Genomic DNA, 15,920 nt, shown 5'->3' on the forward strand with positions numbered 1-15,920 from the left:
TCCACTTTTCTATCCTTTGACTGACTTTTATCACACAAAATGTATATGGCATGAACCACAATAGATTAGGGTTCCTAAAGTTTGTGTTATTGTTCATTATCATTAATTCACAAAGTTTTATCTAATTGTGCTAATGGCGCAAGAGCAATATAACCCACTGATGCTGCACTGGCGCTAGCTTGACCCTGCTTTCTCTGGGTGAGAGTTGCGCGCATCCAACAATTACTTCCAACAATTTATAAACTTTCTCACATCTTAGAAATTAGTTGACATTCCTATTTAAAGATGCATTCTGCAACATTTGCGATGTTTTAAACCCCCCATATTTGCAATACAATTAGTATCATACCTCAAATACCTATGAAGCTTAAACAACCTTGAAAGCGAGTGTTTTAGAGTATCTACACATACAAGACACAGGACTCAATTTTCAGAGACATGTTTTGGATCACCAACAACCCTTATCTGTGGCCAGAAATCCCAGAATGCATCTTTAATAAATGGGTGGAGTTTGGTTAGCCATAAATTAACATAGAACAACTAACCAGAGAGTTTTTGGGGAGAGGCAAAATAAATGTGAATGCATCTATATTTTTCATGTTTTATTACAATACACCTGTTCTCTAATAATGAATACATATCATAAATATGGTACATAAATGTAATAATGACGTTTTCAATAAATTGACACATATTTAAAGAAACTTGATTTCAATTTGTGTGTTGATTGACTGCAAACAAAATCTATTATAAATGAAGTCTCTACCACAAGATGTGGAACAAGTGAAGGGGTCTGACAAACGTCTGAAGGCAGTGTAAGTGAATGGTACTTGAAAGCGGGCTTGTGTTCTTTAAAAACTAGAAAAGCATCCAGGCACGCCTGACTCAACTGGCCCGCAATTGAAAGTGATGAATGTTGTTGCCCACATTGGATTTGAACCATGGCCCCCCACATGAGAGGCTATGTACTTTAGCCACACCACCACAGAAATACACGCTGACCTAGTGTCTGTATAGCGTCTCGACATTAGATCATTTTGTGACCCATTAACATCACAGTTTGAATATTACGCTAGACATCATTAAGCATTATGTTAAACTGACTAAGGTTTCTTATTAAGTTTACCTCCACCACAGATAGCATCTATGAACCGTATGGCTTTTGCCACTGACCTTTTTAACAGCTTATTAGCCATTTGTGAATGACATTGATACAATAACTATCAATATAGGTGACGATAACTGACTTTTTCATCAAGGAAAAAGACAAGAGAATCGTGTAGGCAGCAAAGTTTTTGTTTATCCTGAACAAATCCTAATGCATAATGTGTTTTGACGGTGACAGAAATCAAACACCGGGCCTGTTGTTCTGTAGTCTGCAGCTCTAACCACTACGCTACTTAACAAGGAGTAGTCAATCAGTTAGTCAGTCAGGCAGTCACTCACTCTCTCGCTCAGTCAGTCAGTAAGAGACATTCGTTCTTCTAGGCCGGCTCCATTTACGCTGTCCGGCAAAAGCGTATACGACGTATAAGATTTGAAACCTGTTGCCCTAAATAATTATAGAATGAAGTATATTGCTAGAAATGACAGCTATTTGAGGTAAATGTAAAATATATTTTTTGTAACATATGATCTAAGGACTTGGGTGGGGATCACTGGGAAAGGAAAGGTTGAGTTCCTGTGATACAAAATAAGAATGATCATCAAGGAATGATACTCCTACCTGAACAGACGGCACCAGCGTCTTCATTATGTCCACAGTTGTGTGACCCAAACCCGTTGTGAGGGCACTGTGTGAGACTAGACTCTCTGCCTGTGCATCTAACATCATCCATCCATATTGTCCCATTCCCCGGTCCAAATAGGGCTTGAATTGGTGCAGACAGAGCTGTCCCACAGCCCAGCTGTCTACACACAACCTGGGCATCATTCACGTCCCACGAGTCGTCACAAACTGTCCCCCAGCGACCACCAAAGTAGACCTCCACTCTCCCAGTACAGGAGTTATTTCCATTCACCAATCTGACTGGGGCGTCTGACGAAGAAGTCAAAATTACAAACAAATGTGTAAAGAAGAACAAGAAGGATTTTCTTGTTACGTCATTAATGAAATTCACTTAGTTACACAACTGTTTGATTTGGAAGTACATTTCACACAAACAATAAAACAGCAGAGTTTCTCCCAAAACGTTAAGATGATTGAATAGGGGGTTCCACTTACCAGTCAATGTGGTTGTATGAATAGGTGGGGGTGCTGCTGTGGTGTCACTGCCCCCTGACGAGGCTAAAGACAGGATTTGAGCAAAAAAACATACTCACATTATTGAAAAGTAGAAAAGGTATAGGAGAGGTTGGGTGATTTATGACCTCTGACAAATCTTAGATATTCATTGATATTTCCCTTTACAGTTATGCTCAAAAGTTTGCATACCCTTGGAGAATTGGGAATATATGTACGATTTGTAAAGAAAACATAAGTGAGCAGGCAAAACACGTCTTTTATTTCTTAAGGGATATGTTAGAATTAAGCAGTTATGTATAGTGGTTGAATAAATAACAGAGAACCCACACATATCAAGGGAAAAAAAGCATTCTGTGTTTATTGGATTAATGCAGCAGAGTTGTCCTATTTCAATGAATGTCCAAAATCTTCTCACTGTAATGCTCTTTACAATCGGATATACGTATAAATTGAAGTCTACCTAGCAAAGATCATGTTTCCAAGACAGTAACCCCCATGCCAAATGGTCAATGTAAACATTCCTGGGGTTATCAGAGCGCATCCAACAATTACTTCCAACAATTTATAAACTTTGTCAAATCTTCGAAATTAGTTGACATTCCTATTTAAAGATGCATTCTGCAACATTTGCGATGTTTTAAACCCCCATATTTGCAATACAATTAGTATCATACCTCAAATACCCATGAAGCTTAAACAACCTTGAAAGCGAGTGTTTTAGAGTATCTACACATACAAGACACAGGACTCAATTTTCAGAGACCTGTTTTGGCTCACCAGCAACACTTATCTGTGGCCAGAAATCCCAGAATGCATCTTTAATAAATGGGTGGAGTTTGGTTAGACATAAATTAACATAGAACAACTAACCAGAGAGTTTCCACAAATAGCATCTATGAACTGTATGGCTTTTGCCACTGACCGTTTTAACAGCTTATTAGCCATTTGTGAATGACATTGATACAATAACTATCAATATAGGAGTTTCTCCCAAAACGTTAAGATGATTGAATAGGGGGTTCCACTTACCAGTCAATGTGGTTGTATGAATAGGTGGGGGTGCTGCTGTGGTGTCATTTCCCCCTGACGAGGCTAAAGACAGGATTTGAGCAAAAAAACATACTTACATTATTGAAAAGTAGAAAAGGCATAGGAGAGGTTGGGTGATTTATGACCTCTGACAAATCTTAGATATTCATTGATATTTCCCTTTACAGTTATGCTCAAAAGTTTGCATACCCTTGGAGAATTGGGAATATAGGTACCATTTGTAAAGAAAACGTAAGTGAGCAGGCAAAACACGTCTTTTATTTCTTAAGGGATATGTTAGAATTAAGCAGTTATGTACAGTGGTTGAATAAATAACAGAGAACCCACACAAATGAAGGGAAAAAAAGCATTCTGTGTTTTTTGGATTAATGCAGCAGAGTTGTCCTATTTCAATGAATGTCCAAAATCTTCTCACTGTAATGCTCTTTACAATCGGATATATGTATACAGTAAAGTCTACCTAGCTAAGATCATGTTTCCAAGACAGTAACCCCCATGCCAAATGGTCAATATAAACATTCCTGGGGTTATCAGAGCGCAACCTACAGAGAGATAATCTAAACAGAGATGTTTCTGTTGTTCTCATTATCTAGGCACATTCACCTGCAATGAAACGTACATTCACATTGTAATTGTTAATGCTCAGATTCCATAGATTCATATTCAACTGTAAGTAATAACAAAATGGCCCAATCAAAAAACAAAACATGGTAACAAAGATTTTTTTTACTGACACCTGTTCAAAAGTCTGAATACCCTTAGTTCTTAATACTGTGTATTGCCCCCTTTAGCATCAATGACAGCGTGGACTCTTTTGTAATAGTTGTCTATGAGGCCCCTAATTCTTGCAGGTGGTACAACTGCCCATTCGTCTTGGCAAAATGCCTCCAGGTCATGCAAAGTCTTTAGTCGTCTTGTATGAACCGCATGTTTGATATCTCCCCAGAGTGGCTCGACGATATTAAGGTCAGGAGACTGTGATGGCCACTCCAGAACCTTCACCTTTTTCTTCTGTAACCACTGGAGTGTCAACTTGGCCTTGCGCATAGGGTCACTGTCGTGCTTGAAAGTCCAAGAGCGTCCCATGCACAGCTTTCGTGCAGAAGAATGCAAAATTATCTGCCAGTATTTTCTGATAACATGCTGCATTCATCTTGCCCACAATTGTCACAAGTTTCCCCGCGCCTTTAGAGCTCACACACCCCCAAATCATCAATGAGCCATCACCATGCTTCACAGTGGGGATGGTATTCTGTTCACTATAGGCCTTGTTGACACTTCTCCAAACATTGCGCATATGGTTGTGACCATAAAGCTCTGTTTTGGTCTGATCACTCCAAATTAGTGTGCCAGAAGCTGTCAGGCATGTCAAAGTGTTGTCGGGCATATTGTAACCGGGCTTTTTTGTGGCACTGGTGCAGTAAAGGGTTCTTTCTAGCAACTCGACCATGCAGCTCATTTTGGTTCAAGTATCGTCATTTGTGCTCCTTGAAACAACCACACCATCTTTTCCCAGAGCAGCCTGGATTTCTCCTGAGGTTACCTGTGGGTTTTTCTTTGTATCCCGAATAATTCTTCTGGCAGTTTTGGCAGAAATCTTTCTTGGTCTACCTGACCTTGGCTTGGTATCAAGAGATCCTTGAATTTTCCACTTCTTACTAAGTGACTGAACAGTACTGACTGGAATTTGCAAGTCTTTGGATGTCTTTATATCCTTTTCCATCTTTAAAAAGTTGACTATGAAAACTGATTGTTCGCTTACCATCTAATCTACCCAGACCTTGAAATGTGCCCTTGTTAGGAGATGATCAACGTTATTTGCTTCACCTGGGAGTGGTCATAATGTTTTGGCTCATCACTGTATATTACTTGAAGTCAAAATGAGAATTGGAACTTTCATTTAAAAAGATAAACATGTCAGTTCTATCAATACATAATTAATAATCATCAGAGGACTCGGTATTGCAGTAGTTCATGTAAATAAAAGATCCATATTAAACCTACCTGAACAGACAACACCAGCGTCTTCATAAGGATTACAGTTGTGTGACCCAAATCCATTGTGAGGGCACTCTGTAAGAGTCAGCTCTCTGCCATTGCATCTAACATCATCCATCCATATTGTCCCATTCCCCGGTCCAAAGAAGGCTTGGCCTGGTGCAGACAGAGCTGTCCCACATCCCAGCTGTCTACACACCACCTGGGCATCATTCAAGTCCCACGAGTCGTCACAAACTGTCCCCCAGCGACCACTGTGGTAGACCTCCACTCTCCCAGAGCAGGAGTTTTTACCGTTTACCAATCGAATCGGGTTGCCTATCAAAGACATGTATTTAGAAAAAGCACAGAGATTTTTTTTTTAGAAAAGTTTTTTTAGAAACATTTTAGAAAAGGTCCACTTTTCTATCCTTTGACTGACTTTTATCACACAAAATGTATATGGCATGAACCACAATAGATTAGGGTTCCTAAAGTTTGTGTTATTGTTCATTATCATTAATTCACAAAGTTTTATCTAATTGTGCTAATGGCGCAAGAGCAATATAACCCACTGATGCTGCACTGGCGCTAGCTTGACCCTGCTTTCTCTGGGTGAGAGTTGCGCGCATCCAACAATTACTTCCAACAATTTATAAACTTTCTCACATCTTAGAAATTAGTTGACATTCCTATTTAAAGATGCATTCTGCAACATTTGCGATGTTTTAAACCCCCCATATTTGCAATACAATTAGTATCATACCTCAAATACCTATGAAGCTTAAACAACCTTGAAAGCGAGTGTTTTAGAGTATCTACACATACAAGACACAGGACTCAATTTTCAGAGACATGTTTTGGATCACCAACAACCCTTATCTGTGGCCAGAAATCCCAGAATGCATCTTTAATAAATGGGTGGAGTTTGGTTAGACATAAATTAACATAGAACAACTAACCAGACAGTTTCCACAAATAGCATCTATGAACTGTATGGCTTTTGCCACTGACCGTTTTAACAGCTTATTAGCCATTTGTGAATGACATTGATACAATAACTATCAATATAGGTGACGATAACTGACTTTTTCGTCAAGGAAAAAGACAAGAGAATCGTGTAGGCAGCAAAGTTTTTGTTTATCCCGAACAAATCCTAATGCATAATGTGTTTTGACGGTGACAGAAATCAAACACCGGGCCTGTTGTTCTGTAGTCTGCAGCTCTAACCACTACGCTACTTAACAAGGAGTAGTCAATCAGTTAGTGAGTCAGGCAGTCACTCACTCACTCTCTCTCTCTCTCTCTCAGTCAGTCAGTAAGAGACATTTGTTCTTCTAGGCCGGCTCCATTTACGCTGTCCGGCAAAAACGTATAAGATGTATAAGATTTGATACCTGTTGCCCTAAATAATTATAGAATGAAGTATATTGCTAGAAATTACAGCTATTTGAGGTAATTTGAGATATAAGTATAAAAAAATATATATTTTGTAACATATGATCTAAGGACTTGGGTGGGGATCACTGGGAAAGGAAAGGTTGAGTTCCTGTGATACAAAATAAGAATGATCATCAAGGAATGATACTCCTACCTGAACAGACGGCACCAGCGTCTTCATTATGTCCACAGTTGTGTGAACCAAACCCGTTGTGAGGGCACTGTGTGAGACTAGACTCTCTGCCTGTGCATCTAACATCATCCATCCATATTGTCCCATTCCCCGGTCCAAATAGGGCTTGAATTGGTGCAGACAGAGCTGTCCCACAGCCTAACTGTCTACACACCACCTGGGCATCATTCAAGTCCCACGAGTCGTCACAAACTGTCCCCCAGCGACCACCAAAGTAGACCTCCACTCTCCCAGTACAGGAGTTATTTCCATTCACCAATCTGACTGGGGCGTCTGACGAAGAAGTCAAAATTACAAACAAATGTGTAAAGAAGAACAAGAAGGATTTTCTTGTTACGTCATTAATGAAATTCACTTAGTTACACAACTGTTTGATTTGGAAGTACATTTCACACAAACAATAAAACAGCAGAGTTTCTCCCAAAACGTTAAGATGATTGAATAGGGGGTTCCACTTACCAGTCAATGTGGTTGTATGAATAGGTGGGGGTGCTGCTGTCGTGTCACTTCCCCCTGACGAGGCTAAAGACAGGATTTGAGCAAAAAAACATACTTACATTATTGAAAAGTAGAAAAGGCATAGGAGAGGTTGGGTGAAGAAAAGGATTCTGGGTTTTAAAAAACAGGGCTCACTTTCACTCCCTGCTTTTTTGAGACGATGGTGTGGGAATTTTTACAATGAAAAACATTAGAAATCAATTTGAACATAAACTTAATGACAGTTTTTTAACAATGTTTTTTCTTCAGGTGTCTTGCTTTTAAAATGGAATGTGCAGTAAATCACCCACATAATGTTCCAGCCTTTTGGGAAAATGAAAAATTGCAGGATTAGTGCCACTGGTAATGACTGCATATTTAGCACGCTACATAAACACCTTGCAGAAACCTGATTGGTGACTAATGGAAGGAAATAATATGTAGGGGGTTCTGAAAATGACAACATCATATTTGGGAGAGCTTGACATTAAAACGTTAAAAAAGTCTTTGTTTTTAGCGAACGCCCAGAGTTCAACCTCATCCAATCATATGACCAGGGAAATCCTAGTGCCCTTATCTAACCAGAAGACACCAGGATGGGGATCTGTTTCCATACAGGACCTCAATGACATTGTTTAAAGGATGATACTCCTACCTGAACAGACGGCACCAGCGTCTTCATAATGATTACAGTTGCTTAATCCGAATCCTTTGTGAGGGCACTGTGTGAGACTAGACTCTCTGCCTGTGCATCTAACATCATCCATCCATATTGTCCCATTCCCCGGTCCAAATAGGGCTTGAATTGGTGCAGACAGAGCTGTCCCACAGCCTAACTGTCTACACACCACCTGGGCATCATTCAAGTCCCACGAGTCGTCACAAACTGTCCCCCAGCGACCACCAAAGTAGACCTCCACTCTCCCAGAGCAGGAGTTATTTCCATTCACCAATCTGACTGAGGCATCTGACAAAGAAATCAACAAATAAAATCAGAAGAATCAAAGTGATTTATTTCTTACATCATTAAATTCTTCCATGCATGTTCCTTCAAGTGTAGTGTGTATGTTTAAATGAATTATTATTCATGAAATGTTTCTTTTTAGTTATTCACCGTAGCAGCAGGTGAATGGTAGCCCTGGAGGTATGTGCAGTAGATGACTGCCTATCTATTTCTATTTTTTGAATAGCATATTCAATGTGAAATTAAGAATAGACAGGGTCTGTGACTGCATGTATGTCCAAATCAGAATCAAGTCACTTTTATGGACTCTAAAGTCAGTGAGCTCCTGGAAAGTTTCATTTGTTTGCTCATGATGTCTTTTATTTAGCTTTCATCTTGGAGAGACATTCAGCTTTTACCCAGTTGCTGGGTCTTTATTAGGTATACCTATCTAGTGTCAGGAAAGATGCCTATCTGGACACCACTTTTGCAAAGAATGATTACAGTTGTGCTCATAAGTTTCCATACCCTGGCAGAAATTGTGAACTTTTGGCATTGATTTTGAAAATATGACCGATCAGTCTTTTATTTAAGGATGGTGATCATATGAAGTCATTTATTATCACGTAGTTGTTTAGCTCCTTTTTAAATCATAATCACCCAAATGGCCCTGATCAAAAGTTTACATACCCTTGAATGTTTGGCCTTGTTACAGACACACAAGGTGACACACACAGGTGGAAATGACAATTAAAGGTGAAATTCCCACACCTGTGGCATTTTAAATTGCAATTAGTGTCTGTGTATAAATAGTCAATTAGTTTGTTAGCTCTCACGTGGATGCACTAAGCAGAGTAGACACTGAGCCATGGGGAGCAGAAAATAATTGTCAAAAGATCTTTATAACAAGGTAATGGAACTTAATAAAAATGGAAAAGGATATAAAAATATATCCAAAGCCTTGCAAATGCCTGTCAGTACTGTTCAATCACTTATTAAGAAGTGGAAAATTCAAGGATCTATTGATATCAAGCCAAGGTCACGTAGACCAAGAAAGATTGTTTCAAGGAGCACAATAAAATGATACTTGAACCAAAATGGGCTGCATGGTCAAGCTGTCAGAAAGAAGCCCTTTTACTGTGGTTTACTGTGCCTTTACTGTGCCTGTGCCACAAAAAAGCTCAGTTACAATATGCCTGACAACACTTTGACACGCCTCACAACCTTTGGCACACTGTAATTTGGAATGACGAGACCCAAATGTTTGGAGAGAGTTCAACAAGGCCTATAGGGAACAGAATACCATCCCCACTGTGAAGCATGGTGGTGGCTCACTGATGTTTTGGGGGGGTGTGAGCTCTAAAGGCACAGGGAATCTTGTGAAAATTTATGGCAAGATGATTGAGGCATGATATCAGAAAATACTGGCAGACAATTTGCATTCTTCTGTATGAAAGCTGTGCATGGGATGCTCTTAGACATTCCAGCATGACTATGTACCTAAGCACAAGGCCATGTTGACCCTCGGTGGTTACAACAGAAAAAGTTGAAGGTTCTGGAGTGGCCATCACAGTGTCCTGACCTTTAAATCAGCAAGCCACTCTGGTAAGATCTCAAACATGCGGTTCATGCAAGACGACAAAAGACTTTGCATGACCTGTAGGCATTTTGTCAAGGCGAATGGGCAGCTATAACACCTGCAAGAATTCGGGGCCTCATAGACAACTATTACAAAAGATTGCATGCTGTCATTGATGCTATAGGGGGCAATACACAGTATTAAGAACTAAGGGTATGCAGACTTTTGAAAAGGGGTCAGTTCATTTTTTTCTTTGTTCCCATGTTTTATTTTATGATTGTGCCATTCTGTTATGACCCACAGTTGAATGTGAATCCCACAAGGAATAAAAAACATGTGTTTTGCCTGCTCACTCATGTTTTCTTTACAAATGGTACATATACTACAAATTTTTCAAGGGTATGCAAACTTTTGAGCACAACTGTATTTGACTGTTTGTGGCCTTTCTGTCATCTTGAACAAGTCTAGTCATTCTCATCTGATGTCTAATTTCACCCACATCTGATTTACAATTTGAATGAGTTTGATCAATTCTGCAAGGAAGAATGGGCAAATATTGCACAGTCTAGATTAACCAAGTTAGTATAGATGTATTAAAAGAGACTCATGGCTGTGGTATTAAGAGGGGTGTTCATTTATCCAAGTAAGGTATTCTACTGTTTAAATTAAAATAGATTTTCAGACTTTTTTAGATTTTTTTTTTCACATAAATATTGTGGGTTACTGTGTGCAAATAAAACTGGAACATTTCTGATTTAATGTGTTTCCATTTCAGGCTGTAAGGCAACAAAAGGTGAACATTTTGAAAGGGGGTGGTGACTTTCTATTGAAAGTGATTTCACGTGACATCACTACATATGGGGAAGGCCCACTTGGCGGGCAAAACAAAGTCACCTTTCATTGACCACCATGGACAACTCAAACTATTTTTACTAAAAATACTAAATGCCAGATAGTTGGAGTTCCACTGGATGCACTAATCACATATATATTGTATTTGTAATCATATCTACATGTAATCATTGTAATGAATGGCAATGGTCTGTTTTCATCTGCACTGATGCAACCAACTCCAATGGCCTAACGTTAGTGATTGTGGCTGCACTACACTACACTGACCACCCATAGAACAAACAGTAATTTAGGTTAATGAGCACTCTACTTCGCTTTGACAATGAATAATTTCTTCTCCTTCACCTCCCAAACCATTGCATTATTGACCCTCCCTAATTGAAAGTACAGATAGCCGTCTGTACATTTGTACACTTGCATTTTGGTAGCAGTGTTTGGGGGATGGATTCTCCACAAGGTAAGTACACATCCCCAAAGTTCAGTTCCGGCAGGGATGTCTCTGTTCCTAACAATGTATATAACACAGTGGGTGCTGTATATGGGTGACAAGTGCCTAAGACTTGCAGTTTGTTTGCATACCTTTTCTTCAAGTTTTTCTAGAGGTGATCTAAGGTCTACCAGAACAAAGCAAATTCATGTAATCTGTTATTATAATGTTAATACTGCTCCTACACTTCAATTATTCTGCTCTTATGCTTTTTCAATGTTTGAAACAGGGTCTGTGACTACGTTTATCCATATTTAGTTTACTTTTGACTTAGCACTTAACGTTCACTTGTGTTACAATGTAACCTACTAATATGCAAATAAATTAAAACATTTAAATTTTATGCTATTCATTAATTCGTTTTTTGTCTTCACACACCTTTTCAAAAAGGGTATGTTAAAACAATGCTAAAATATATAAATATATAAACAATAGGTGGCAGCAGGTAATGATATTTTTTTTTAATTGCCTCTTGCGGGCAGCTGGAGTGTTGCTGACTCGCAGGTTAAGAGCTGGGGGACAGCGACAGGCCTGTGGGAAGATAGTGGCTAACAGGAGCTCTGCTTCTGTTTTGTCAAAGTGTCTGCCGCCAGCGGGCCATCAATGAAACAATTTGCAGTCACAGTAGCATGTCATCATCAATGGCTACGGAGGGCTACCTGTCCACCAAATTCCATCAAAATGTATCCTACCCCACCAGTGGAGACAATACACTAGAGCATGTGTATGCAAACATTCCAGAGGCTTACTAAGCCATTCCCCTCCCCCATCTGGGACAGTCTGACCATCTTTCACTGTTTGTACTCCTGAAGTATTTACCCCTCATTAAATGTGTGAAACCATCAGTGAGGACAGTCAAAGTGTGGCCAGAGGGATCAGATTCACTTCTACAGCACCAGTTTCAACACAAAGACTGGAGTTTGTTTGCCACTCAAGCCATCACTGACAACCGGCCAAAGAACCCCACCCCCACAGCCAGCGAAGTCTCCGTCATCGACAAGTTAAACAGGTTCTACTTCGACAGGGACAACAAAGAGCCTGAACTCCCCGTTTTAAGCTGAACTCTCCCCAACAAACCCCCGCCCCCAGACTATCCATCGCAGATGTGCTGTCTGAACTGAGCAGGGTGAATGCACGCAAGGCTGCTGGTCCTGATGGCGTCCCCAGGCGTTCGCTCATAGCATGTGCTGGGCAGCTGGCTCCTGTCTCTAATGACTTTTTCCACCTGTCACTGGCCCAGACGGTTGCCCCAACGTGCTTCAAGACCATAACCATTGTGCCAGTGCCGAAGCAGTCGACTGCGTCTAGCCTGAATGACCTGTCACACTCAGCCCCACAATAATGAAGTGTCAGGCTACAGGGTGGAGGTCAAGTGCCTGGCGGTATGGTGTGCTGACAACAACCTGGACCTCAATGCAAAGAAGACCAAGGAGATCATTGTGGATTACAGGAAGTCTAAAGGCTGCAGTCACGCCCCAGTTCTCATCCATGGAGTGTGTGTCCAGCTTCAAATTCCTGGGTGTCCACATTTCCGAGGACGTTTCCTGGACCCTCAGCACCTCAGCCCTGGTCTAAAACACGCAGCACTGCCTGCCTGGTCTAAAACACGCAGCACTGCCTGCCTGGTCTAAAACACGCAGCAGTGCCTGTCTGGTCTAAAACACGCAGCACTGCCTGTACCTTTTGAGGAGGCTGAACAAGGCCTGCTTGTCTTCCCAGATCCTCAGGAACTTCTAAAGCTGCACATTCAAGAGCATTTTGACAAACTGTTCCACAGTGTTGTGTGGCCAACCGGAAGGCCCTACAATGGGTGTTGAAAACCGCCCAGAACATCACTGGTGCCCAACTTCCAGCCATAGTGGACTTTCAGTGCAAGCAGTGTCTGCACAGGGCATCATCACACACTCTTCACACCAATGCCACAAACTGTTTGCCCTCCTACCATCAGGCAGGTGGTACAGGTCTCTTCATTCCCTTACCAGCAGGCTTGGGAACAGCTTCTTCTTATCTATTGTGACCCTGTTGAACTCTGTGACCCATCCCATCACTAACCATACCCACCCACCCACAGCTTAGTACTGCCTCTCAGGGACCTTGTTGCACTACTCCCTTGTACTACATGTCTACCTCGGGAACCTCATTGCTGCTTTCCCTGCATTTCAGTTGCATATGCCTCCTTGCAACTTAAATTTGGCTTAAATGTGCTTTTCTTTTTTTCAGATGTTACATGCACATGTCTACTTCGGGAACCTCATTGCTGCTCTACCTGCATTTCAGTTGCACAGACTACCTTACACCACCAACTTGCTCGATTGCACAGTCAGAATTGTCATTTGTACTTGCATTTGGCTCAGCGCACAACTATTCATTCCTACCCACACATACTTATACTTAATACTTGTAAATATGTACATTTTCTGCGCTCCTCCATTTGCCTTCATTGCTCATTTAGAATTGTAACATACATTTTAATTAATACTTGTACATTTCCTGCCCTCTTCTATTTGTCCCAGCATTTTTGATTCATTTATAAAATAAAAGTTTTTTTTACTTAAAAATATAACAGTAGCAGGCATTTTATTTCAAGCATCATTTCTGCAAAATTTTCCTGGTGTTAAGACTAATTGTCCTAAATCATATCAATCTGAAATATTGTTAAGCATTGCTTAAATGTTGTGAAAATTATATAATATAATTTATATTACAATATATATCATTGAATATTATTATTATTGTCTCACATTCATGGAAAAATCTAATATATATATACTCCAAAGCAAATATTTGCTATTTAAAAATGATATGCTCCAGGGCAAACGTTTTACTTTGTATAATGGCAATTTATATTTTTCATTTGCCACAAGGTTATAAAAAGTGATGCTGTCGCCAACAAATCTACCCTCACAGTTGCAGAAACAAGACTGGATTGGAAATTCTTGACAGGTGAATGGAAGCTGTTGGCCTGGTTGAGGCATTAGCATTGGGCAAGCTCGGCCCACCTGCAGATCTGTCCTTTCCAGTAATCTTTTTGAGGGTTCAAGGGCTGCGAAAACGACTTCCCACCTATCTGGCTGGATTGACTGTTTCATTTTTCTTGCTCTTTCATTGCTTGCACCATTTGTTTTATTTTGTTAAAATGTTACATTCAGTAGATATTAGACTGGAAACTACAGACACTTACGCCAATCAATCCATTACACAGGGTTCACATCTGATTTTGTAATCAATGTGAAGTACTTACACGATAAGAAGATAATTCTTCTCAGAATAAACTCAGGAGTATCACATTACTCACATTGAAACACAAAAAAAACCGAATGACCAAGACACTGTTACCTGTTGTCTGACCAGTGGTAACCTGTATGAGCAGCAGCAGCAGATTTCCAGAGTTGATCATCAAGTTCAGCATCTTTCTGGTCAAATGCAAACCTGAGGAAAAGGTTTAGGACAGTACTGGAGTTAACTGAAAGAAATGTGTTGATACACAGATACATGTCTTATATATTAATTATTTATACCACAGAAAAATCATAACATTTTGGCGGGAATAAAAATAAGCACATAATTGAAACCATTACCAACTGTATTTTTACAGTGGCTGATATTTGTGACTTACAATTCTGAAGATGTGAGTGTTCTGGATTTCAACTGGGAGTGTTTATTCTGTTTATATACTTTCCCAAATCTTTGGTAAACAACATTGCGATTAGCATTACAGGTTTTAAGTTAACTATTAACTACCTTTACAAGCAGAAACAAAACTGTCAGTTGAAAGAAAATGCATAAAGCTTTGATTTATATGCTTAATCAAACAATATCTCAATAATATTGACATAGGACCATGAAGTCAAAGACAGTATGTTCTATCCAAATGAAACCACCAAACCTTTGATCCACAGCCATGTGCAGTCTATAAAACATTGTCAATGCATTTCAATTGGAGAACTGCAAAAATCATAACCTTTGCCCTTACACAATGGGCAACATTACATTTTGTGTTATTTTTATCCCCTTACCATTTTGTTATACCTTTCTTTTCCATTTTTTTCAACAGTGTAATATCATTGACTTTACAAATGACAAATCCACGCAGGGGAAGAAGGGGCAGAAGGTTCATGGTCCCCCAGACTACCCACCATGCCTCCCCAGAATCCTCCACCCACAGAGCACTCCACCCCCAGTCCACTAATTGCCCACCAAACTTCCCAAAATCACCCTCTTTCGTCCTCTAACTACACACACTTCACAAAAACATCTCAACGTCTACAGTCCACTAACTACCAACCAGACCCCCCCCAAAAAACTCAACTAATTACCACATCTCCCCTGAATACCTCACCTGTGGCACACAAAAGCAAACTACAAAACAAGAAAAGGAACCAGGCACGCCTAATTCTGCCAGCCTGCAATTAGATGAATATTGTTGTTCTGGCTCTACTCGATCTGCGATTTCCTATGTGGCAGACTAGGTCTTTAACCAGTATGCTATTTAAAAAGCAGGTGTTGTTGCCCGTAAAACATGTATAGAGATGAGGTGTTTGTTTACGTCTGAATTGTTGAACCAATTAGTCGAAACTCCATGGATCTTGAAACTAGTTCCTTACATGAGCTAACATTCAAACCAACAACAGTTTTATCATAGGTACACTTCAACTGTGAGAGACGGAATCTAAAACA

The 15,920-nt window shown here is 40.0% G+C and overlaps 1 protein-coding gene across 6 annotated transcripts in view; it reads right to left on the reverse strand.

Moving 5' to 3' along the window:
- Window positions 1-14,870, reverse strand: part of LOC105007709 (deleted in malignant brain tumors 1 protein) — a 32,363-nt gene extending 17,493 nt beyond the window's left edge. For 4 of the 6 annotated variants that reach the window (XM_034295173.1, XM_034295171.1, XM_034295170.1 and 1 more), the window contains exons 1-9: window positions 14,860-14,870; window positions 14,580-14,672; window positions 8,038-8,349; window positions 7,365-7,427; window positions 6,867-7,178; window positions 5,300-5,611; window positions 3,275-3,337; window positions 2,225-2,287; window positions 1,727-2,038 (exon numbers count right to left, since the gene is read on the reverse strand). In XM_034295173.1, the coding sequence (XP_034151064.1) occupies window positions 1,727-2,038; window positions 2,225-2,287; window positions 3,275-3,337; window positions 5,300-5,611; window positions 6,867-7,178; window positions 7,365-7,427; window positions 8,038-8,349; window positions 14,580-14,652 (1,510 nt within the window). In that variant the 5' untranslated portion in view covers window positions 14,653-14,672; window positions 14,860-14,870. The remainder of the gene's footprint in view (window positions 1-1,726; window positions 2,039-2,224; window positions 2,288-3,274; window positions 3,338-5,299; window positions 5,612-6,866; window positions 7,179-7,364; window positions 7,428-8,037; window positions 8,350-14,579; window positions 14,673-14,859) is intronic. The other 2 variants (XM_034295172.1, XM_034295174.1) reach the window with 2 other exon arrangements.
- Between the last annotated feature and the right edge of the window lie 1,050 nt (window positions 14,871-15,920).

This window comes from Esox lucius, chromosome 11, assembly GCF_011004845.1.
Source record: "Esox lucius isolate fEsoLuc1 chromosome 11, fEsoLuc1.pri, whole genome shotgun sequence".
NCBI classification, from domain to species: Eukaryota; Metazoa; Chordata; class Actinopteri; order Esociformes; family Esocidae; genus Esox; species Esox lucius.